At 42.9% G+C, this 26,459-nt stretch overlaps 1 protein-coding gene across 1 annotated transcript in view; it reads right to left on the bottom strand.

The window, feature by feature from the left end:
* The window catches only part of LOC136858255 (frequenin-1), a 435,568-nt gene that overhangs the window by 122,559 nt on the left and 286,550 nt on the right, over positions 1-26,459 (bottom strand). The window contains exon 3 of the mRNA XM_068225291.1: positions 19,510-19,558. Within this exon, the coding sequence (XP_068081392.1) occupies positions 19,510-19,558 (49 nt within the window). The remainder of the gene's footprint in view (positions 1-19,509; positions 19,559-26,459) is intronic.

Below are 26,459 nucleotides of genomic sequence, written 5' to 3' on the forward strand. Positions count from 1 at the left end.
CTACTTAATAGTCTTTATGTAGTAAAACGAGCGATCGCATGGACATGAAACGTTATGTCATCATTGACAAGGACATTCATTGAACAAGCGATTCCAACGAAACAGTTAATACGTTACCGCATCATACAATATGCGTGGATTTTGTGAACCTATTGTTCATCACACTACAAAGTGCGCTCGAAACGGCGCCCATCTCTTTCCAGGACAGTCTGAAAGTGTAGGAGAGCTTGCTGCCGGCTGCACGAAGCACTGCCATGGGTATGCCTGACCTCTCTTGATATGCTTCTCTTCAGGTCGACACATGTGCTAATGTTCCCCTGATAAACCGTAGGCATGGTGAACTGTGCACATCTTTTAGTCCATAATCTGGACATTACTCCAACCCTATTTTGAGCGCGTGCTATATATAGTTTTCTGTCTACAGTAGGTTAAGTTACGAGATTTTAATTGAGGCCAGCCGGTAAATAATGATAAAAATTAAAGCTAATTTGTTAACAATTTGTTTGACAAAATTCAACTTAAAGTAGCACATTGCTAAATTATGTATATACAGCGGAATGCATTTATTTGAACTTTTATTTATATACTAGCTTTACGTGAATTAATAGATGAACAAGATGCTTCACCGCTGCAGGTCTAATGGTATTGTCTCAGGCGGAAACTAAACTACAGTAAAGAAAGTAAATATCAACGTTAGCAGTGCGGAGGGATCCAGCATGTTTGCTTTCACGGGGTTGCTATTGGATGACGTCTATTTTTATTTCTATAGCTACGCGAGTCTTTATGCTTACGCGAAGTTTACTTTGCTCTTGAAAGAGGTTAAATACATCAAGGGAAATGTAGAAGTTTGCTGTAGACGAATGAAGTCGATTTGAGAATTCTGATACTAGTGTAGCAGCATCGTGGGCTGTACGAATGTGAGAGGAAGTTTTACTTTCTACTACATTTAAAATTACACTGTATTACAAAAAAAAAGACGCACCAGGAAGGAATTTTCCGATGGCGATAAAAATCTGTGGCTGTGAGGAACAGACATAGAATCACAAACGATCAAAAGTACAGAACAATTGAATGATTTATTGCGGAGTTAGAGTGTTCAAAGTGAGGACGTCAATAAGGTAAAGTTTCTGGATGGTGTCCTGCGGAATTTCGTGCCAAATGGTCTCCAACTGTTGGGCTAAATCGGCGACATTCCGGGATGTTCGCAATCGCCTTCCCATGACGTCTCAAATGTGCTCTATGAGAGAGAGATCAGGCGACCGAGCTGGCCAAGGAAGGATAGGGCAAGCTTGAAGACAGTTCATAGCAACACGGGCCGTGTGCGGTCGGGAATTATCCCGTTGGAAAGTAAGGCCTGGATGTCGCTGAAGAAACGGTAACACAACCGTCCGTAGAATGTCATCAACATATCGCTGTGCTGTCAGTGTGCCAGGAATGACCACCAGAGGGGTCCGGCTATCAAAGGAGATGGTACCCCAGACCATCACCCCCTGTTGTGGGGCTGTGTGGCGTGCGATAGTCAAGACAGGATCCCCACGCTGGCCTGGACGTCTGCAAACACGTCTGCGGTTGTCGTCAGCGCACCGTTGGAAACGGGACTCGTCCCTAGTCAGCGCAGTTCCACGTTGCTCAAGCGCGGCACCACTGTAATCTGGCTTGACGGCGAACAGGCGTGAGTGGTAAATGGCGTAACGGGCGGCGCGAGCGCAAATGTCTCTCGCTCAGGCGTCTTTTGATGGTCATGGTGGACACATGTGTGCGGGTCACACGCTGGATCGTTGATAACGACGACTCCGGTGCTGTGACAGCTGTTCTGACAATCGCTCTGTCTGTCCGTGCTGTAGTGGCCCTCGGTCGACCACTGCCGTCCTGACGCTGATGCCTGCCGTTGCTGACCCACGTTTGCCAGCATCGTGTGATCGCCGCATCACTTCGATCCAAATGTCCAGCGACAGCTCGATTCGACCAACCAGCTTCTTTCAATCCGATCGCACGGCCTCTTTCAAACTCTGACATCTGCTCGCAATGAGCACGAATCTTTCGGCGTGGCATTCTTACAGCCGACGTTAAGATATCGCAGTCGAATCCATCAGCTACTTTGAGCATACGCTTCAGAATCGCACCTTCACCTGATGCATGCCCAGTTCGGAGCTCCCGCTGTTCATTCATTGGACACGAAACTGTAATCATTTGCATTTTCGGTCCCCATGTGTTTGCATACGTAATTTCTTTACAATCGGTCAACACCTTCCCGGTGCGTCGTTTTTGTTTGTTATAGAGTGTACTTAAAAATCTCTCCAGCTTATATCAGGTGTTTCTGGAGAGGCTGGGAAAACATTGTCTCATTTTAGTTTTGGCCGGGTGCTCTTCTGATACCGAGTGGTTTCTCGGGTGAAACTTCCAACCAACGGTCAACCGGGATTCATATCTCAGCCATTCGGGCGGAAAGCCTGCAGCCAAGTCACAGCGCTAATCACACCCTTCTTAAATTAAATAAATACTAGTGGGCCCGTGCCGCTCCACATCATTCCTTGTAAATAGGTCAGATAACTCGCCTTGATACGCCTGTCGCAGTCATTTGTTTTGCCTGCCCTTTTCTATAGTTTTATGAACATTTAATGCCAGTAATGTAGTTAATAACAATTCTTTCCGTACAATATTCACTGTGCTTCGACCATTCGTCCGTGTCTGTACCTTAACATTTTCAAACGATCTTGCCCGAGATAGTGCAACATACAATTGGACATTGCTGAATACCCACATTTTTAAGAGTTTGTCCCTGCGCTTTATTAATGGTCATGCAGAAGGCTAGTCAACTTGATACCATCCCACCTGTAGGTATGTAGACTACTTCCTCTTAGCAGCATGTGTTACCCACCGCCATCTCGATCCTCTTATATCCCCCGCTCTATGCTATTATTTTAACCTTAGCCTACAAGGATTCCTTGTAGGCTAAGTTTTAACCCTAACACAGGACAGCGCGAATACCAATATTTCTTCAAGTCGTCGTAAGAGTGCAGTCATGGACGCACAATCTTCGTTGTTTGTATGGATGTAGCATTGCGTTATTGGTGCACTCGTGTGTGTGAAAAGCTGAGTTATTTCGTACAATTAGTAAACGTGTCTGTTCACTCCCCTTTGTACAAGCGATATTTTGTATATAACTGTGAAATTAATTAATCATGGTGTGCTTATATATATTTTAAAAGTGATTTTAAGGTGTAAGTTACTTGTTTTCTTCCGCTTGTGCAAGTAATTTTTTTTTGTAGAACTGAAACTTCAGATACTTTCCCCGAATTATTCAACTGTTGTGTACCATTATGCCAATCTCGGCAAGGTGGTTCGCACCCAGAGGAGATACGACTCCATGGAACACCGTCTAGAAGGGAATTAAGAGAAAAGCGGCTGTCGGCTGTATCTAGGCAAGTATCTAATAAAGGAAGTAATTGGATATCCTCAGATTACTCTCTCATCTGTAGCCTTTACATCTTTACAGCTTATTTCAGATGGTGATTAAAGCCGTGGAGGATAGTGGATTCCTTGTAATAAGAATTGTGACGGACAATAAAAAAACAAACGTCTTCATGTTTAGACATTTAGGACAACCTCAAATATCCAAACGATAATATCCCAATCAATCTAGAAACTGGAAATCAAATCCTATTTTTCTGTTATTTGGCTTGTTGTTGAAGAGAGGATGAAGTATGACATTTGCGTCAGCAACATCTCGCTGCCTAGAGCTTCGACACCACTAAATGGAACTGATTATGCATCAGGACAGAGGAGTTCGATACCCAAAACCTTATTTTGTTGCTCTGGTGAAGCATCTGCAGGAGTTCGTTGAAGCTGCTGTGCCATACTGTCGAAGTCCTTCAAACGTACGAGCGTAATACGAGGACTTGCTACTTCTTCCCTTTCAAAATGTTTTTTGTTACAGTGCGAGGTCAAAGAACATCAGCAAACTGTTAGTGATATTATTCTAACCAAGTTCGTAAGACCTCTGTTATCTGATATTGCTTTGGCAAGAACACAAAAAGTTAGCCGCCCGGTATCCGGTACCACTCCAAACCTTCGTCCAGGAAAATCTTTAAATTGTGACATGAAGAGGCCAACTGCGTCTTCATACAGATGATATTGCAGATATTCAATATTACTGACGTAATTTACGAGCTTCAATGAACATGTGACCATACTGCATAGTGTTTTATAGGCTGTCATTGGAATACGTTAAGAACATTGTGCGTCTATGCCTGCCATCTAGCGGAGAACGTTTGTCGCAGTCTATTCGCAAAATGCCTCGCATAAAGCAAGCAGTATAGGAGGATTGAGATGGCGGTGGTAAATACTGTAAGTTATTAGGAACGTTCTGCCATCTGTTGAATATATTCAGAAGCTGGGGAAGGTCAGAAAATTGAAGAGTATCTAGCAGAGAATATTCTTCCATGATCAGAGGAGGTGTATACTCTCTGGCTTGACAGGTAGTAATCAAACATTGCTGCATGTAATGACATTACTAAAGATGAACATAACATATATAAGAATATTAATGAAAGTGTTAGTCGTTTAGCAACCCGCTAAGTACAGAATGTATTGAGGGTTAGGGTAAGCATTCGCCTCCAATTATTGGTGTGACCATTTAATGATTTGATTATATGATTACTCAAAGTTGGCTATCAATGTCTCGTGATTACCGGCAGGTAATTCTGGAGATAATAAAACAGAAATGAAGCAAATTGGTCCAGTAGAATGGACGGACAGATTTTCGAAAGCTATTTTTAGTAAACTCTTTTAATATATAGATAATAAGGTAATTAAGTTAGGGGATGGTAAACTTAATATTTTTCGTGACCAGATTCATTTTAGAGGTACGGGTATCTATTTCTATTCAGATCGTATCGTAAATATCACTTTATCTAAACAGAATAATTGATTATAAATGTCTCTGCTAGTTTGTTGCTATAAAATATTATTTGCTATTGTTTATATATTCGAACAAATCATCTCATTGACACAAAGCCGATAGGGTTTGCAGTTAATTACTGTTCAGAAACAATATTGTTTTAGATAAGTTATCCGATAAGAAGTTACCATGCGTAAACTACGTTTTTTTATAACATTGAAATAACACAAATATGTAAATGAAATATGTTAATATCCGAATTTACTCACTCCTATTTTTAGAGGATCTTTCATTTACCCGAAGTATCAACTACCGAGGTATTAAACTGGGACGTTATTGTCTATTACATTGAGTGGCCAAAAGTTATGGGAAGACATTGAAGGCGATGCTAATTGTTGTAACCAAGGTTGAAGTTTACAGAACACAACTTTTATTTGCTTCACTTTATAATATTTACACAAATAACTGAAATTTATTTTGAAGCAAAAAGGAATATTGAATCTTGAGAAAAGTCTGTCTTTATACAATATGTACAGGTTTGCAGTCTTTATATACACTTCTATCTTGAAAAGATAGTCTTTGTGAATTGACACGTTGATAGTCGAGAACTATCTGGCACACTAACATAAATGTTCATGAGAGTCCTTGTTTGTTGAAGTGCCTGAATTCCTAAAAAGCAAGTTCAATTGATTGAAGAAATTCCACCTAGCGAAACTAAGGGAGCTTGCATAAGTTAGGGAATGAAAATGGCTTGTAAAAGAATTACGGAACATAGGCAGCGGAAACAGGTAAGGGAGCGGTGACCAGAGGTGAAACCTCGTACTGCCAGAAATTCAGTCCACCTGGTCGAAGCACATTTTCAAGAGGAGTAGCCTCCGTGCTCGACGTAGGGTGTATTCTGGAGCTGGACACCGGGGCAAGTGGGCAAGTGAGCAGGCAGGGAGCTCCTATTTATAGTACACTCGATGGTCAGGCACGCGCACTGAGGGCTGCGCGTCGAAGCTAGCAGAATGATACACAGGCGCGCGTGCAGCTGGCTGGCGGAGCGAGAAGGGAGCGCCGGACATACAACACCCTCCCCTCCTAAATGCGCCGGTACGGCGTGAAACGGCGGCGGCGCTGGCGGCGACTGCGATGCTGGGGCGGAGCTGCTGATATCTCTGTTGTATTGTCCGGAGCTGGAACTGGGCGGAGAGGCGCTGTCTCGTCCTGAAAGGAACCCATTGTCATTAAATGATCTAAAGCGCGTTCAGCAATAGATTTATCTGGTTTAGCAATAGCATCAATAGCTGGACAGGGGCGGTAGCGCAGACGTATCTGATCTTGATGGCGGCAGATACGTTTCTCCGTAGTCTGTATCTCGTAGAGACGATGACCCAAAGATCTGCAGATGACTCCAGGTATCCAGAGTGGGTTGGATTTGAATGTCCTGGTGTAGACCTTGTCGTTGAGGGAGAACTTCGTTGGTGAGGTCTTATGCTGGGCCGGAAGAGGCTGTAACAGAGAAAGTAAAGTTCTGTGAGGTCGTCCATGGAGCTTCTGTGCAGGAGTGATATTGTCAGCGCCGGGGAGAGTTCTGTAGTTGTTTAAGAGTTGGAGCAAGGCTTGGTCTTTAGTTAAGCCTGAAGAGACAGCTTTCTTCATACTTCTTTTAAATGTTTGTACGAAGCGTTCAGCTTCACCATTAGATTGAGGGTGAAAAGGTGGTGCGAGGATATGACGAATGCCATTATGTGTACAAAAGTTCTGAAAAGCAGTAGCTGTAAATTGAGGTCCGTTGTCCGAAATGAGTACTTGCGGTAAACCTTCTGTAGTAAAGATTTTCTGGAGAGCACGAATGGTAGCTTCGGTGGTAGTAGTCGAATGCATATCCACGACATATGGAAAGTTTGACAGTGAATCGATGACTATTAACCACATGGAATTGAGGAAAGGACCTGCGAAATCGATGTGAACTCGTTCCCATGGAGTAGTAGCAGGAGGCCATGAAGCAAGATCAGAAGACGGGGCGTTCTGATTCGTTTGACATTGCTCACAATGACGTATTAGCTTTTCGATGGCGGCATCAATACCGGGCCAGTAGCAGTGCTGACGGGCGAGTTGCTTTGTTCTGGAGATACCCCAATGGCTTTGGTGTAATAATTCGAGAACTTGTTTCTGTAGGCTAAGTGGGATAACCACTCGGAAGATGGTGCCTGCTTCTAGTAGTACAACTCCGGCACGAGTCGTAAGACGATGCTGCATACGATGATAAGGTGCCAGGTGGGCAGGAAGTGTGCTCTGAAGAGGCCAACCGTTGCGGATGTAATTACGTACAGTAGCAAGTGTACTGTCCTTATCCGTAGCTTTAGCTATGCAGGTAGCATCAATAGGAAAACTGGATACAGTATCTTCAAGTTCTATGTCCAACTGAAGACATTCAGATTCTTGAGAATCGAAGGCAGTATCAGGACCAACGGGTAAGCGGGAGAGGGCATCAGCATTACAATGCTGGGATGTGGCTCGATATACAATCTGATAGGAATAATCAGAAAGGAACATGGACCATCTTTGAAGCTTTCTGAGGGAATTCTCTGGGATCTTATTACCAGGATGGAATAAGTGTACGAGAGGCTTATGATCTGTAATGATCAGGAAATGGTTGCCATAAAGATATTCATTGAAACGGCGAATACCAAAGATGATGGCTAAAGCTTCTTTCTCTATCTGTGAGTATCGACGTTGATGGTCATTAAGTGTTTTCGAAGCGAAGGCGATGGGGCGTTCTTGTCCATGACAATCCTTCTGGGAGAGAACGGCACCGACACCGTAGTCTGAAGCGTCAGTAGCTAGCGTGATGATCTTGTCAGGCTGAAAATGAGTGAGTTGTATAGCTTGAATTAAGGCGTTGTTGATTGTTTGCCATGCCTGTTGGCATTGCGGAGTCCACTGAAATTTAACACCTTTTTTACGTAGAGCGTTTAATGGAGCTGCCACTGTAGCGAAGCGTGGAATGAACTTATTATAATAGTTCGCTTTGCCTATGAAGGACTGAAGCTGCTGGAGGTTCTGAGGTGCTGGCATGTTTACTATCGCGGAGACATTCTGCATACTAGGACGAATTCCATTCTTATCAAGTATATGTCCGAGGTAGTGAACTTGAGGCTGAAAGAAGGTACATTTAGCGAGATTCGCTCGTAGGCCATGGTCTTTCAATTTCTGGAGAAGAAGGCGGAGATTGGTTAGATGTTCCTGATGATCTTTTCCAGTAACAATAATATCATCCAGGTAGTTAGCACAACCGGGAATTGAGGCGGTGAGTTGAGCCAAATAGCGCTGAAAAATAGCCGCTGAGGATGAAACACCGAATGGGAGCCGCTGGAGCTGGAGCAGTCCGAGAGGAGTGTTGAGTGTGAGAAATTTCTTAGATTCTTCGTCTAAAAGTAGCTGGAGATATGCTTCTTTAAGATCAACTCGAGAGAAGAATTGTCCACCAGAGAGACGACGGAATAAGTCTTCTGGACGGGGAATAGGAAAGATATCGGTTTCGAGTTGTGCGTTGACTGTAGATCGAAAATCGCCACAAAGTCGAACATTACCATCAGGTTTCTTGATTACCACGAGTGGAGTAGCCCATTGACTAGAAGTAACTGGTATTACAATTCCAGTTTGTATCCATCTTTCTAATTCTTTCGTGACCTGGTCTTGAAGTGCTAGGGGTACTGGACGGGCTTTGAGGAAGCGAGGCTTAGCTCCGGATTTCAGCTGTATGTGAGCTGTATAGTCTTTTGCTGTTCCGAGCTGAGAGTCGAAGACTTCAGGAAACTGCGCTAGGAGAGCGGTAACGTCAGAAGTAGGATGCAATGTAGATACGACGTTAATGTTGTCATGTATCTGGAAACCAAATAAATTAAATAGATCCATGCCCATAATGTTTGATGCAGTGTAGTTGTTAACTACGAGAAGAGGAATGGCCTTCTGAATTCCTTTATAATTAGCCTGAAGCTTGATTTGACCTTTGATGTCAATTTTCTTCTTGTTAAATGTCACGAGCTGGATGTCAGCTGGAGAGCATGAAGGGGAACCTAAGTCGTGGTAGGTAGTCAGGTTAATAATAGAGACAGGTGATCCAGTATCTAATTGAAAATCGACAGATCGATCAGAGAATGAGAGAGGAATGATGATTTTGTGAGAATCCTTTGTGGGAAGAATAAGATTGATTTGATCAACTTCCATGTCTTGGCGGGGCTGTATATGCTTCCGGCGCGCTGCAGTAGTCTTAGCAGGGCGGAGCGAACTTTGACAGACAGTCTGAATGTGTCCAAGTTTATTACATCGTCCACAAGTAGCTTTGAAAAAACGACAGTCACGACGTTCATGATGCTTGAAACAACCTCGGCAGGAAGGCAGGAGTTTCGAGGTGCTTTTAGAATTGGGCTTCCGTGTAGCATTACGAGAGGGAACCTGGCGAGAATGCTTGGTGGAGAGCGCCTTATCCGTACGGTTCACTGTAGCAGAGGACTTGCGGGCCTGAGGCGAGACTTGTGCAACTTCGTGTGGAGAAGCTATGGCTGCGGCAGTCTTGGTAGTAAGCTCATAAACCGTAGCAATACGCTGGACGTCTTCTAAAGAAGGGTTACTATGCTTGACAGCGTCAAAACGTATTTTGTCTTCAGGAGTATGTAAAATTATCATGTCCCGAATGAGAGAATCAGTGTAGGATGAACCACAACCGTCCTTGGAGCAGATGAACTGGCAGGGTTTAGCTAGACCACGCAATTCAGTTATCCATTCAGTATGTGTCTGATGGGGTTGCTTTCTGCTCTGAAAAAATTTATAGCGAGCAGCCACTATGTGAGGAGCTTTGGCATAGTGTTCCGTGAGACGGGCTAAGAGCTGCGTGAAGGGTACCTCAGATAAGTGTTCTTCTGGACTTAATTTACGTAGTAATTCACACGTAGCATTGCCAACCGAACTAAGAAATAGTGCGCGGCGGCGTTGATCATCTGTGACAGAATGGCAGATGAAATGCTGTTGCAAGCGGGCTAAATAAACTGACCATTCTTCCTTAGCTGGATCAAAAGCAGAGAACGGAGGAATAGCTGATGGCTGTGTAGAGACAGAAATAGCTTGAATAGCCTGAATTAATGCTGCCTGTTGTTGTTGCATAAACTGTTGTTGTTGCTGCTGTAAGGCTTGGAAGACCGTAGCGAGTTGTTCCGCAGTAGCCATTGCGAGATGCGTGCAAGAAAGAGTAAGGTAAGCTGTGTGTCAGAACTGGTTGGAGTGTCGTTGTGGTTTCGCACGTCGCCGTAGAGTTGACAACTGGGCCCGTTGAATTGCAGTGTTGGTTTCGTGTTAACCTCGTCGCTATAGAGTTGGCAACTGGGGCCGAAGAATTGTAGTGTGTTGCTTGTTTACCTCGTCGCTATAGAGTTGGCGACTGGGGCCGAAGAATTGTAGTGTCGCTTTTTTACCTCGTCGCCATAGAGTTGGCGACTGGGGTCGAAGAATTGGAGTGGGTGCTTTTTACCTCGTCGCCATAGAGTTGTGTTGTAACCAAGGTTGAAGTTTACAGAACACAACTTTTATTTGCTTCACTTTATAATATTTACACAAATAACTGAAATTTATTTTGAAGCAAAAAGGAATATTGAATCTTGAGAAAAGTCTGTCTTTATACAATATGTACAGGTTTGCAGTCTTTATATACACTTCTATCTTGAAAAGATAGTCTTTGTGAATTGACACGTTGATAGTCGAGAACTATCTGGCACACTAACATAAATGTTCATGAGAGTCCTTGTTTGTTGAAGTGCCTGAATTCCTAAAAAGCAAGTTCAATTGATTGAAGAAATTCCACCTAGCGAAACTAAGGGAGCTTGCATAAGTTAGGGAATGAAAATGGCTTGTAAAAGAATTACGGAACATAGGCAGCGGAAACAGGTAAGGGAGCGGTGACCAGAGGTGAAACCTCGTACTGCCAGAAATTCAGTCCACCTGGTCGAAGCACATTTTCAAGAGGAGTAGCCTCCGTGCTCGACGTAGGGTGTATTCTGGAGCTGGACACCGGGGCAAGTGGGCAAGTGAGCAGGCAGGGAGCTCCTATTTATAGTACACTCGATGGTCAGGCACGCGCACTGAGGGCTGCGCGTCGAAGCTAGCAGAATGATACACAGGCGCGCGTGCAGCTGGCTGGCGGAGCGAGAAGGGAGCGCCGGACATACAACACTAATAACGAGTTGCTCCTCCGCGAGCCCTCAAAACGGCAGCAATGCGGCGAGGCATCGACTCTGCAAGGTGTTGGAATCGTTCTGGAGGGAACTGGACCCAGGCATCTTGCACTGCTACCCACAATTGGTCTTGTGTAGTTGGTGCGGGGTTCATGGAGCGCCAACCTATGGTCGTAACTTCATTGGAGTGCTCCTCCATCCACCTGCGTGCCACCATAGAGCGGTGATTTTCCTTGGCATCTCCATCAATGTACTCTAGGGCCAGAAAGGGATTAAGATGGTCTGAAAGAATGTCCACATAAACGTGCACCTGTCAGTGCCCCCTGCAGCCGGACAATGAGCCCTAATTTCGACCTTGGGAACACCGCCTAAACCAGAACCGAGCCACCTTCCTCGTGGACACAACCTTGTTGACACTTAGGATCCATAGCTTAATGGGGAAATCGCCACACTCTCACGCGCCCATCAGCTCGATACAACTGAAACCGGGTTTCATTGGACCATACTACACGCCGCCGCTGTTCTGTGGTCCATTACTGATGTTCCCGGGCCCATGCACGTTGGTGAGCTCTGTGTCAGCAAAGGGACACGAGTTGGTCGTTGGCTGGTGAGGCCTATGCGGTGCAGTTGCCTCCTTACAGTCCTGGTAGAAATGGGTTCCTGACTCCCAACATTCAACTGGGCGGTGATCTGACTCACAGTAGTCCTTCGAGCGCTCAGTATGGCTCTGCAGAGGCGACGTGATGTCCGTTCGTGAAGCACCTATGGTCTTCCCGTCTTCACGCGGGTGGTAACATTCTCTCTGCGATATTGAGGATCCATCCTCGACACTGTTGACCTCGGAAATCCGAATTCGCGCGTAATCTACACAATGCTCTGACCCACGCGCCGTTCGCCGGTGATCATCCCACTTTCATAGTCAGTTAACTCGTGCCGTGTTGCCATCTTCACGAAATATTTGTCTGTGACAGAATGCTCAGCCACGCCACAGCTTGCCGCAATCCTCAGGGGTCATATACGGCACATTTTCTAATGGGACACCCCTTCCCGTGACTTTTGGCCACTCAGTGTAATATTACATAGCTATTTACGATGCGTTTCTTAACTTGGAAAGATGGACATCTCATGCTAAATTTATGCATATTGCAGAACACTGATTTTGAAATCAATGGGACAAAGAGAAATGTCAAAATAGGAAGAGGAGTTAGGCAATGGTATCCATTCTCTCTCCTTATCTCATCAATATGCTCATCTAAGAAGCCATCACAATCATGAAAGTGAAAACACCTGGTATCAAAATTAATGGTAAATAAATACAAACTATAAAATTTGCTGATGATATTGTCATACTAGCAGAAACAGGCAAAATTATGCAGAGAATGATCAACATACGGGCAGAAACTGTACGCAAATGAAACCTCAAAATTAATACAAGGAAAACAAAAACCATGACAACATGTAAATCCAAGAAAACACCTATAACAAACATCAAAATTGGCCCTGATAAAATTGAACAAGTACGACAATTTTGCAACCTAGGAACCCTAATTACGAGTGATAATCGGAGCATATCAGAAGTCACAAAAAGGATAGCGATGGCAAAGAGAGCCTTCCAAGACAAAAGCATCTGCTGGCCAACAAACTCGAAAGGCCTTTGCAAAAACACTTGTGTGGAGCGTGCTTCTGTATGGTTGCGAAAGCTAGACATTAGGAGAGCAGGGAAAGGCCATTGAAATTTGGATCCGGGGAAGAATGCAGAGGATAACTTGGACAGAAATGAAGAGCAATGCCGAAGTCCTTGGAGAGATAGGAGAAAAACGGGGTCTGGTAACTGAAATTGAAAAACTAAAAATGACATTTATTGGCCACATTCTGCGGCATGAAGAGTTCCTTTGCAAGATCATTGAAGAATTGCAGGGAAAAGAGGAAGAGGAAGACCCAGAGTGTCTTATTTCAAGAATATACTTCAGAGAATGAACTGCAAGACCTACGCCAAGTTGAAAAGACTGGCTCAAGAAAGGCATATATGGCTGCGGCGTCAAGGCTTAGCCTTCAGAATATGATGATGATGATTAACTTGGGAGCGTCCTTTAGCTCTCTAGGGGTCCCTTAGCTGAGTCCCGACATTACTTCCATTTACTTGTACCAGACTACTCACTTTCTCCTGTCCTATCCGACCTCCCTTGATCAAGAGTTCTTCTTTTTCGATCCCGTCCGTATTACGTTTGTGAGGCCTATTGAGTTTTTTTTCATTTTCACACCCTTCGTGGCCCTTGCCTTTCTTTGACCGATACCTTCATTTTTCGAAATGTCGGACCCTTTTCTAATTTTCTCTCTGATTAATGTTGATAGAGGATGGTTGCCTAGTTTTCACTCTCTCTGAAAACAATAATCACCACCACCACTCGAATTATTACTGCTATTTCTATTTTGTTCTCATAGACAAATAATTGTTATTTGCCCTAACAGTGTTTAGTAATTAGATAAATGAAACATGTAGGCTGTAACAATAATGTACGGCCAAACTTTGAAGACAGCTCATTCGTAGAAGAAGAAAATATGGTATATGGCCATGCATTCGGTAACGCTTTATGTTAGAAATTTTCTACAACTCTACATAGTACACAAGAACATCGTTTATCCGGACTAGGTAGGACTAGAGGTAATCTGGGTTATCGAAACATACGGATAATCCGGAAACAAACTAATAAATTAATACCAAACCCCCTCCATGGCACTACGGCCCTTGAAGGGCCTTGGCCTACAAAGCGACCGCTGCTCAGCCCGAAGGCCTGCAGATTACGAGGTGTCGTGTGGTCAGCACGACGAATCCTCTCGGCCGTTATTCTTGGCTTGAAGACCGAGGCCGCTATCTCACCGTCAGATAGCTCCTCAATTCTAATCACGTAGGCTGAGTGGACCTCGAACCAGCCCTCAGATCCAGGTAAAAATCCCTGGCCTCGCCGGGAATCGAACTCGGGGCCTCCGGGTAAGAGGCAGGCGCGCTACCCCTACACCACGGGACCGGCTAATAAATTAATACAAGCTACTATTCTATACACACTTTTATTTTGATACTAACAAGAATTAAAATACATACTTTCTTCGGCACATGAACCCAATATAGTACATACTGTACTCACTTCTATTTACTAAAATAGGTGCAAATTTCTTTTGTTTCAAATTTGAGAGGCGTTTCAGAACAGCGCGATCGCGTAGATGTTTCACCAATATCAGTTCGGCTGAAGTTGTTTCCATTTGACGTTCTAGATAAACCATTAGTTTTTTCCAGTCGTGCTTTTGCCTGTTGACATTAAATTTTCCTCTAAAGCGTCACTTTCGTTTTCCAATTCACCATCATTGCGCTCCTCTGTATTACAGGCAGCAATAAATTCGTCATCGGTCATCATGCCGTAACCAGCATCATAGTCTTTCTGCAACCAAGCATTTATGTCATTACCGTCTTCATCCGAACAACCAGGAATGTTTACAAATATTTCAAGGAATTCGGATGTATCGACAACTTCAGGAACTTCAGCGGTAGAATCCCAAACAGCCGTCCATATTGTTTTCCATCTCTATGCCACCTCCGGTGCAAACATAACAACTGTATAGTTGCATATGTACAGTACAGTATGGTTGAAAGGCTGCACATATTTTCGTAATGAAAAAATACAAGAAATAATAACACAGTAAATCAAAAATCAATCCGGGTAAACCGGAAATCCGCATTAATGAGGACCGGATGAACGATGTTCTTGTGTACATGAATCATGGGATACCCTCAGGAACAGAACGAACCTGTATATCACATGCAACACTTTTATATGAAATACTCAAATTGCCCTTCGTTAACTTTGATACATGCATCGACTCGCCGTTGCTCTGAATCCAAAAAGGAGATCCCCTACCTCACACGTACAATAAAATTGCGTTATATCTCTCACTCAGGTGAGGAATACATGGGAGATAACTGGCCCGCTACTTAACGTCAGTCTCTACAGCTGGCGCCCTGCGCGGATAAACAAAATGTTGTTACGAATAAAACTCTATCTGTTTCATTATTCTAACTGATTTCAGTATGGCCTAATAAATTCACACACACATATAAAACACACACAATTCTAACCAGTTATATATGGCCACACTTACTAATTACAAGTCTATTCACAAGTCTCTCTTCCTACGGCACAGTAGGAGGTCCAGCCCGTTCCTTTTACCTGCGATGCTAATCCCTACTTTCACATTCCCCATTTTTATTTTTAAAAATGCTGTTTGTTCGGGGCGTCGACCTAGAATGATCTTTTGCTCCTACTTGCACCATATGTTAGTAACCTGCGTGTATTTGGAAATTGCAGAAGTGTAAAGTGTTGAATGTGAGGAAAGGAACGTTAAGGACGACACAAACACCCAGTCACCAGGCCAGGGATATTAGTAATTTACAATTAAAACCTCTGACCCGGCCGAGAATCGAATCCGGGGCTGCCGGGTGACAGGCGGACGCGTTGCTCCCTACACCGCGGGGCCGGACTTCGCTTTCCTCAAGTCCAGTCACCTCCTGCAGCCGCTGTGCGTAGACCGCTGGATTTGAACACAGTGCCAGAGGCTACACAACACACGATGGCTGTTCGTTGGTTCGATTCCACAGACAGTCCAGTAATTCACACAGTCACGTGCAGTGAACAACTAAACAGCTCAACAGTGTCCAACAGCAGGACGATACTCACAACAGCGAGCATTAACACAGGCCCATTTACCTTCACACTCGCGATAACGGCTTCCCTCGCTCTGCCTAAGTCCACAGAAATACACGAACACACAGAACAGTCTTCCGTTCTGTCGTCTCAAGTCGACACACACACTGGTCTCTTCAACACCATAACAGCTCCTGGTTCAGACCTCGGTGGGACACTAGCAACAGCCAACACCTCTGTCGCGCTCAGCCCAGCCACCGAACCCCAACACACTGAGTCTCACACGGAGTCCAACACTGACTCCGACTCCAACATTGACTGTCTGTCTGTCTGTCCGCGGCTAGCCTCTCTTTTTATAGCTCGCGTGTTTTGAGCTCGAAATTTCACGATATCACTAGAGACAGAACATTCCCGTTGAATCTCCAAGAAACTCACAGATAAGCCGGCCGATGAGAACAATACATGAAAAGGTCGGCCCCACTCCGCCTGGGAGATTCCAGGTCGTTTCAATCACCAGCCCCTTCCTGGAAGTATCAAAAGGGGCTACCACGGGGCTGGCACGTAACAATATTATCCGCATTCGCACTTCGTTCATCCACACCCGCATCCGCGAATGGTTATCCACATTCGCGAATGGTCGTTCGCGGATATTGTAAATATTTAACTACAGTATATTACACCCAAGGTACTGAAACGGATGGATCTGTCAACATAATACAGTAGGCTTGTTACCTGGCACCAGACTCCCCACAATCACAGATTTATGAGGGATTTTCTCTTGCGACAACTACCGACGTATTAACCTTTGTTTTTTTTCCATTAATTGAGGGCAGGAGCCAATTAGGTTCAGATCAGATTTACGGCTTTGTGGTCTCAAGGCTCTTTATACAAGTATATCACCATTCTCCCATACAAATGTCAAGGGTCGCCTAACCACAAGCAAAAATAAGAGTATACCTGAGTGAAAATTAATAATTTTCATTATTCAGAAATTATCAGCAAAATTATCCGCACTACCATACCGTTTGCATCCCCGAAGGCACTAACTTAGCGCATCAGTGCAGGGCTCTATCTATAGACTGCTGAACGTTCTTTTCAGATCAAATGGTTGGGTCAAGAATCACAGCCATTCCTAGAGGCTTATAATATTGCTATATGCTTTGCTTATCTATTTGTGTATATTTTCAACACTTTTATGGAAAGCAGTAATTGTCTATTAGAATAAAATAGTATGGGAGTAATAATCATAAAAACAGAAAAAGGAAATAAACAAATCATATGCGTACATGCCTTGAAGACCCTTAAAAGAGTTTGTGGTAAAGATTTTCACCATTCCTAACCTCAGCACTAAGCACTATGCTCGGCTACCTTTGGCACCAGAAATTAACCTGGTACTCATTTCTGGTGTAGGCTGAGTGAACCTCCAGGCCGTGTTCCGCACCGGAAACGGGAATCTCGTTCCTTGAATTTCATTATTTCATGACGGGGAATCGAACCCACGTCGTTCCAGGTCCTCGACTAGACAGCCCCTAAATAACCTAATAATAATAATAAAACAATAACGTCCGTGCTTGATTTCTTGGTAGTAAAAAAGTAAACTCGTGTCTTCATCCCGAGGTAGTGCAGCTCTTTTCGGGCACGCCCCCAAAGGAGGTGAGCTGCATGTACCATTTCAATCACATACCAGCACTCTTGCCATTTTTAAATTTCTGACAGTATCGGGAATCGCACCCAGTGTCCGAGGACGGCAGCTATTAGCACTAACCGTTACGCTACGGAGGCGGACCCGTGGTAGTTAATACGCGGGATAAGTGACTGTTCGTCTAAAAAGGGAGTGAGTAAACTCATATAATAAAACCATTATAAATACAATTTTTAATTTACGTGTTTGTGTCGTTTCACTGTTGTAAGCAAAGCACGTATTATACGTATGATGTTTTCATGAAATCAATTTAATTTTTTTGTTTCCTCTTGGAGATGTGTGATATTCACAATGCAGAGGCTAAATAGTGCTTTCTACAGTGAACAAATAATATAATATGCACCATTTTAACAAATCTTTCCCACTTTCTCATTTTTAAACTTCTTTCTTTAGTCACGTTAATTAGAGTGACGTTATCAATCAACATGCTACTTTAATTTCAAGAAATTTGGAGCCTACAATTTTCTTTACATTTATATCTTGATTACTTACTTAGGCTTTTAGTGCCAGGAATGTCCGAGAACATGTTCGGCTCGCCTGGTGAAGGTCTTCCATTTAACGACCACGTGCGACCTGAGCTTCTGGGTGTGAGGTGATCATGATAATAAGGTAGGTAGAGGGTGAAACCTGGTGTCGGCACGTAGCCTTCTCCTGTCGAATGACACCAAAGGGTCTTCTCAAGGCTTGATGCCCCATCCGACGCACGATTCACCATCAGTAGTGTCACATGCCCTCACTCCGTATGAACAATGTAGAGAGGTTTCGAACTGAATCCAGGGTTTTGTCACGCAATATAGTGATAAGACATGTTATACCATAACCGTTCCTACCCTGTCAGCAAGCATTCCGATGGTTAAAAGTTTTTCCACCAACAGGACTTGAACCGACTAACCACTGTGTAGAGTCTTGGAATCTTAACGATCACTGCCTCAAAGCGATACCTTGATTGACAACATTACTTACCATTGACAAGAATAATAGCACTGGTTAAGTAGTTATCAGGTTTGGAACTTTTCTTCTGACACCACGATAGAATGCGTAGTACTTGTTGGGTTGAATATTCGAATAATATACAGGGTGGTTGGAAACAACGTAAAGCGAGCATATGAGCGTTAGAGCGTTGGTCATACTGATAAGTAATTTGAAAAAATATTGCGATATCTCCCGCCGTTTTCATTTTATCAGCTGCTGAAGTTAGCCAATCAGATCACTTCGCGGGCGAATTCAAAAGGGCTTCACGAGGTGGTGTTGCTAGATCTGCTCATGGCTTGGTTGGGCTTGAGAGTCATGCCGAGAAATGAGCATCGAACACTAACATACCGTGGGTTTCAAACAATGCCACCGTAGGGTGCTTGCTATGGGCCGAGCCTATTAGCAGAGAGGTCCTTGTTCAAGTCCCTCCTCTGGAGAAGTTTATTTCTTCTATTGGTGATTTCTAGCCGGTCGTAAGCCACATGCAGATTTAGCAACACCGCCTAGCAAAGCCCGTTTGAAATCGCCCGCGAAGCGATCTGATTGGCTAACTTCATCAGCTGCTAAAATGACAACAGTGCGAGATATCGACGTAATTTTTTCAAATTTCATATCAGTGTGATCAACACTCTGACGCTGATATACACGGTTCACGTTGTTTCTGACCACCCTGTATGCCAAAACAAATTTTCTTCGAATCAAATTATCCGGTGAAGATAATCTCACCTTAACAACAATTGGGTTTTGAAGATAGCGACTTCGGAAATACAGGCGCCTGTGGGATGTGGAAGTGTTACGACGATAATCAATTCCCGATTGTTTGAAATGGTATTAACAGATTTGTTTTACTTGTAATTGAAAGGAGAGTAACTACATATTGGCAAATATCCGATACTCATGCATTTTAAATTTTGGCCCAAATTACTGAAAGATGAACTAATACATATAAGAAGAGGAATACCAAGTTAATTGTAAAGAATCTAAACAAATTATCTACTTCTAAGATATATAAACATGCAGAAAACTTACCTGCTCTGTGAGGAGACCGTTTGGACAGTCCTTTAGGAAGCCTTTGTGCCTGCAATGAGAGTATCGTGCTTTAGGCTAACACACAGAATAACTCTGAAGGTAGGGAGTGGTTAGGGCCCTGGTGAAGGAGATAGATATGCTATTAAATTTGGAAATATTATTCAGTTCTTAAAATTATCAACCACGTGGTTAAAAGTTATGATTCTTTTTCAGTTTTGTTAACGTCGCACTGGCACAGATAGGTCTTATGGCGACGATGGGATAGAAAAGGGATAGGAGTGGGAAGGAAGTGACCGTGACCTTAATTAAGGTACAACCACAGCATTTTTCTGGTTTGAAAATGGGAAACCACGAAAACCATCTTCACAGCTATGTGACCCGAACTGCGCGGTCGCTTGCTCGGTAGTTATGCTGTTACACGGGAATAAGGAACGTAGAATAAGGTCAGTGAACATGTTGCAGCTTCTATTGTTTACGGCATATTAATTAAAATACTCGCATTAGACGCCACTAAAAGAAAAAAGAGAGTTAAGTCGAGTATATAGGAAACTGCAAGTGATGAATTAGGCATTATTTTACTTTTAGCGAAGGATAGCATAGATGAAACAATAGCAATATATCAAGGCTTGGGAGGTGAGATAATAGAATAATATAACAAACTAATGAAGCTGTCCGCCTCTGTGGTGTAGTGGTTAGTGTGATTAGCTGCCACCCCCGGAGGCCCGGGTTCGATTCCCGGCTCTGCCACGAAATTTGAAAAGTGGTACGAGGGCTGGAACGGGGTCCACTCAGCCTCGGGAGGTCAACTGAGTAGAGGTGGGTTCGATTCCCACCTCAGCCATCCTGGAAGTGGTTTTCCGTGGTTTCCCACTTCTCCTCCAGGCGAATGCCGGGATGGTACCTAACTTAAGGCCACGGCAGCTTCCTTCCCTCTTCCTTGCCTATCCCTTCCAATCTTCCCATCCCACCACAAGGCCCCTGTTCAGCATAGCAGGTGAGGCCGCCTGAGCGAGGTACTGATCATACTCCCCAGTTGTATCCCCGACCAAGAGTCTGAAGCTCCAGGACACTGCCCTTGAGGCGATAGAAGTGGGATCCCTCGCTAAGTCCGAGGGAAAAACCGAACCTGGACGGTAAACAGATGATGATGATGATGACTAATGAAGCTTATAAATGCTTTGAAAGTGTTTAATTTAAATAAACAGTGTAAGACAGCATTTCTTGCGAGATATCGAGAGCCATTAGCGAAATAATCTAATGTATAAATTAGTGAGAAAGGAGAAGAGAAAATATGTATATCATTAATACTAAACAGAGTGGTGCCATTATTGGTATTAGACACAAGGTTTGTACAGTTTTAGCTGTATGATGTGTTGATACACAGTATTAGTGGCCGGATATGCCGTGGATGAAAGCTGGCTTATAAGCATATTTGTTTTAAAAATATACTTCAATATTCAGTGAATTTGCCTGAAAATATCTTCACAGGACCACATTTTTGGAAATCTGGATTGAGAATCAATGGACAGAGCATTTTTCAAAGATTGTATGCTGGAGATTGAAAGTTAAGATAATACTTTTCAGAATGTCTACAGCTACACTTGAGGGATGTGGGTGACTAAATGATTAAACAAATAAGGACGTGAGAAGTACGGTATAGGAAGAATGCTTATCAACTGCCTGTGATACGTTGCATGCCGATCTATAAATGTTGCTATTATATTTGACATTCTTCTTTTTTATAATTGGCTTTACGTCGCACCGACACAGATAGGTCTTATGACAACGATGGGATAGGAAAGGCCTAGCAGTGGGAAGGAAGCGACCGTGGCCTTAATTAAGCCACAGCCCCAGCATTTGCCTGGTGTGAAAATGGTAAACCACGGAAAACCATCTTCAGGGCTGCCGACAATGGGGTTTGAACCCACTACCTCCCGGATGCAAATTCGACATTCTACGGCAATATACACGCGACTTTGGAACTGAAGCAAGCAAGTACTTCGGGCTTGAATTTGCACGTATCACAGATAGTTAAATCACTTTAAGTTTAGGAAGATTTGTAAATTACAATTATTTACGGATTCAGTTGTTGGCTTGGGACAACTCCGGAGGATGGACAAAAGAGGAATTGGGAAATCTAATTTATGTTCTAAGAGAAAATACATAGATACGATGATAGTTACAAAAAAGATACTAGAGACTAGATCAACAACCATTTACTATTCTACAGACAGAAAATATTCTCGTTGAAATATATAGAACTGCTTAATACAAAGGGCACAAGAATATTATACTCATACAATTCAGTAGTATATTCTACATCTATAAATACTACGAACTTAAACTATAATGAAAATACCACACTCGTTATAATCAAGACGTGCAAAATGGTCATTTCTTTATTGTGTATACTGACTCTAAATTGTTGAACAACTAGGACTTAAACGTTCTGACAAAGTAAAAAATGGGTATAATTACAATACCGAGATCTAACTATAATGTAGTAAGCAGGCTGAGTGACTCAGACTTTTGAGGCACTGGCCTTTTGGCCCCAACTTGGCAGGTTTGATCCTGGCTCAGTCCGGTGGTAATTGAAGGTGCTGAAATACGTCAGCCTCGTGACGGTAGATTTACTGGCATGTTAAAGAATTCTTGCGGGATTAAATTCCGGCACCTTGATGTCTCCGAAAACCGTAAACTTAGCGGGACGTAAAGCAATTATTACTATTCTTCTTCTTTCTTCGTTATGCCCATTCATAGAGCGCGTTTGAACTTGTTAGTTGGTCTGATGGTTTGTGCCTTCTTATCCCCCCAAAATCTCTTCATGAATGCACTGTGTTGCATCTTGCGTTCTGTCGACCACTTCCTACCAGTTGTCTTTTTTGGTTTCTTCCTAAATTTATGATTGGCTACTTTTGTTCTAAAAGCTCCACGATTTTCCATGATGTCGTCTGTGATATTTATTTCTTGGAGGTCCGCCTTAGTTTCTTCTAGCCATTTTATTTTGACTTTCAATTATTACTATTATTATTATTATTATTATTATTATTATTATTATTATTATTATTATTATTATTATTATTATTATTATTATTATTATTATTATTATTATTATTTATGCCTTTGCTGGCGAGATGTAGTGTTTACAGTGCACTGTGTCTTCTGGTATGGGCTACATCAAATTTGTTACTTTCATTGACCTGTCTCAGTCTCATCCTTGGCTTTGACAGTATGAAAGTGACTAAGGTATGAGTGATGCTAGTAATGCCATTGCTTATGCAGCCAAGTCCCTGTTATGAATGATGTGAAAATATCGCTCATAGGGTCGGTGGTTGGTGCGGGCAGTTCAGTGGGCTTAGCAGACTGATATGTAATAGCAACGGCTGGCTCGGTGAAGAAAGCAATCGGAAACTACCTCACTCCTAATTTCCCTAGTATGCCTCTTCAGTGACGCCTAGGCTATTTATGACAGCTGTTGGCGGAGCTGCAGAGGATCAAACCAGCCTCCGGGCTGAATACCCAACGCATTATTATTATTATTATTATTATTATTATTATTATTATTATTATTATTATTATTATTATTATTATTATTATTATTATTATTTACTATATCGTAGTAACAGACGCAGCCAATAGTAATAAGAATTATTATGAAATACATGTATCAACACAGTTTTGGTTACAATAGACTAATACTCTATCCCCTATTTGTAATGATCCAAATCTGGGGTGGGGGAAGGAAGAAACAGCATTCGATTCGATGCCAATACACCGACTCTCCAACAGTTGTATTGTATTGTTCCTGAAGCATCTCTTTATGTCATCACTAGCAGTAAAATTCCCTAGTGTCTTATTTGCGCTCAGTTATTTTCAAAGTGCTGAAGTGGCTACCTGATCGATGATAATAATAATAATAATAATAATAATAATAATAATAATAATAATAATAATAATAATAATAATAATAATAATAATAATAATAATAATAATAATAATATGCCCGCCTCTGTTGTGTAGTGGTTAGTGCGATTGGCTGCCACCCTCTGGAGGCCCGGGTTCGATTCCCGGCTCTGCCACGAAATTAGAAAAGTGGGACGAGGGCTGGAACGGAGTCCAGTCAGTCTCGCGAGGTCAACTGAGTAGAAGGGGCGTTGGGTTCGATTCCCACCTCAGGCATCATCGAAGTGGTTTTCCGTGATTTCCCACTTCTCGTCCAGGCAAATGCCGGGATGGTACCTAACTTAAGGCCACGACCGCTTCCTTCACTCTTCCTTTTCTATCCATTCCGATCCTTTCATTCCCCCACAAGATCCTTGCTCACCATAGTAGTTGAGGCCACCTGGGCTAGGTACTGGTCCTCCTTCCCAATTGGATCCCCCGACCCAAAGTCTCACGCTCCAGGGCACTGCCTTTGAGGCGGTAGAGATAAGATCCCTCGCTGAGTCCGAGGGAAAATCCAACCCTGGAGTGAACGGATAAATTCAATAAATAAATAAATAAATAAATAAATAAATAAATAAATAAATAAATAAATAAATAAATAAATAAATAAACAACTAAAAACTATAGGAGAATTGCAGTAAAGAGATGGACATCTTGCAGTTCATCACAGAGTGATTCCACTGTGGCTGTGGACGTGGACATTTTCCCAGTAAAGAAATAAGTAATCTGAAGAGGATATGAACCAATATCAAATTCTGGATGAAGCGAGACCCAATATATCTCTTCTTGGACGACGGATAAAGTTACTTTAAAGGAAATTAAAGCAGAATATCCCGGAGACATGGTTTTCCGTGGTTTCCCATTTTCACACCTGGCAAATGCTGGGGCTGTACCTTAATTAAGGCCATGGCCACTCCTTCCCACTCCTAGGCCTTCCATGTCCCATCGTCGCCATAAGACCTATCTGTGTCGATGCGACGCAAAAAAAAAGAAAAAAAAAGGAAAAGAGAAAAGAAAGAAAGAATCTTAATGAACTGACAGAAGCTTTACCGTGGGCAGGATCGGGTGTTAAATGGCAGAATATACAGGTCTCATAACCGTCTAATAACCATTTTTGTAAGACAGTTCCTCAATCGACCGTAAGAAAAATATATTCAAGATAAGGAACTGAATTCACGGCTACTTAGACAGCAGTCAAGCATTTCAACTAGTCATGGCAGGTAGGAGATACCGTGGATGTATTCTACCACCCTTACCTGTCCGGCTCCATGACTAAATGGTTAGCGTGCTGGCGTTTGGTCACAGGGATCCCGGGTTCGATTCGCTACAGGGTCAGGAATTTTAACCACCCTTGGTTAATTTCGCTGGCACGGGGGCTGGGTGTGTGTATCGTCTTCATCATCATTTCATCCTCATCACGGCGCGCGGGTCTCTTACGAGCGTCAAATCAAAAGACCTGCACCTGGCGAGCCGAACTTGTCCTCGGACACTCCCGGCACTGAAAGCCATAAGCCATTTCATTTTTACCACGCTACGTGTGACACATGAGCTGTTGTCTTACAGAGTACCTTCACGTTCTAAGAGCTACTGTGCCCATAAGCGCACTAAGATAAATTGTATGATTTAACATATCGCTCGCCGTAGGTGAAGGAAAAACGGACATGCAATGGATTTCCTTTCCTATCCTACTTGCCTTGGTCAACTATTGTTCTTCTCTGACCCAGGCGGTATGAGGTTAACGAGAGGATCTTTAATTTCCACGCCTAGCAAGGCCGTTCTCTCTCTTTTTGTTCATTATTCAACGAGTCGAACCTCTTTCTTTCCCCTTCCGATTATTTTTAAGGGAGGGCAGTTTCCTGAAAGGCTTCTATTAAAATTAACGGGAAATATGCAATGTTGAACGTCATAAATTGCTTAATTATGATACAATCGATCCAGAGATCTTGAATAGGCAAGTGTTTAGTGAAAATGAAAAAAAAAAAAAATGAAAATTAACAGCCTGTTTATAGTCATTCGACCGGGTCAAGAATGGAATGAATAAAGCGCCCATCCAGCGGCGAGGATAGAAATTATGGCGGCTGCCGAAGCCTGTCGCACTCCTCTAGGGCAATGATTAATGGATGACAGATGAAATGAAATGATATTGCAGAGTGTTGCTGGAATGAAAGATGGCAGGGAAAACCGGAGTAACCGGAGCAAAACCTGTCCTACCACCGCTTTGTCCAGCATAAATGTCACATGGAGTAACCGGAATTTGAACCACGGAACCCAGCGGTGAGAGGCCGGTGCGCTGCCGCCTGAGCCACAGAGGCTCATTTAATCAAATATGATGCCCAACTAAGTAGGAGAAATATGGATGTTGCTAGAAAACAATTCCTAGCAAAATTTACCAACAATTTAGCGGAAGTTCAGTGCTTTGGAAGAGATGGTGATTGAAAATAATATAAATGAAAACTATTAAACGATAAAGTAAACACATTGTGGATTCAAATCCCATCGTCGCGGCAGCCCTGAAGATTGTTTTCCGTGCTTTCCCATTTTCACACAAGTCAAATGCTGGACTGTACCTTAATTAAGACCACGGCCGATATCTTCCCATTTCTAGCCTTTCCCATCCTTCCGTCGCCGAAAACCTTCGATGTGTTAATGTGACGTTAAACCATTAGCAAAAAATAAATAAAACTAAGCAGATTTTTATACAGTATGTACTTAAAATCTTTATGCAGTGCGAATAAAATTTCGTTGTTGAAACTTTAAGAGTGCTCCTAAGATGCTTCTACAGAGAATGATTTTCTTATTGTATATGAGTACATCAAACCTGATACTACTTTCTATCTGAATTATGGGTCAAAATCGCCGCTACGAGAGGAAGAACAACAAAGAGTTGTGAATCATTTCGTGCAAAGTTAAATGGTTTATTCTACAACACTCATTCTAACATTCATCAGTTAATAGAATTCTGAAATGAATTCAAATTTGCACTTAAATACAAATGAGTAGTTCAA

This window comes from Anabrus simplex, chromosome 1 (assembly GCF_040414725.1).
Source record: "Anabrus simplex isolate iqAnaSimp1 chromosome 1, ASM4041472v1, whole genome shotgun sequence".
Classification (NCBI taxonomy): domain Eukaryota; kingdom Metazoa; phylum Arthropoda; class Insecta; order Orthoptera; family Tettigoniidae; genus Anabrus; species Anabrus simplex.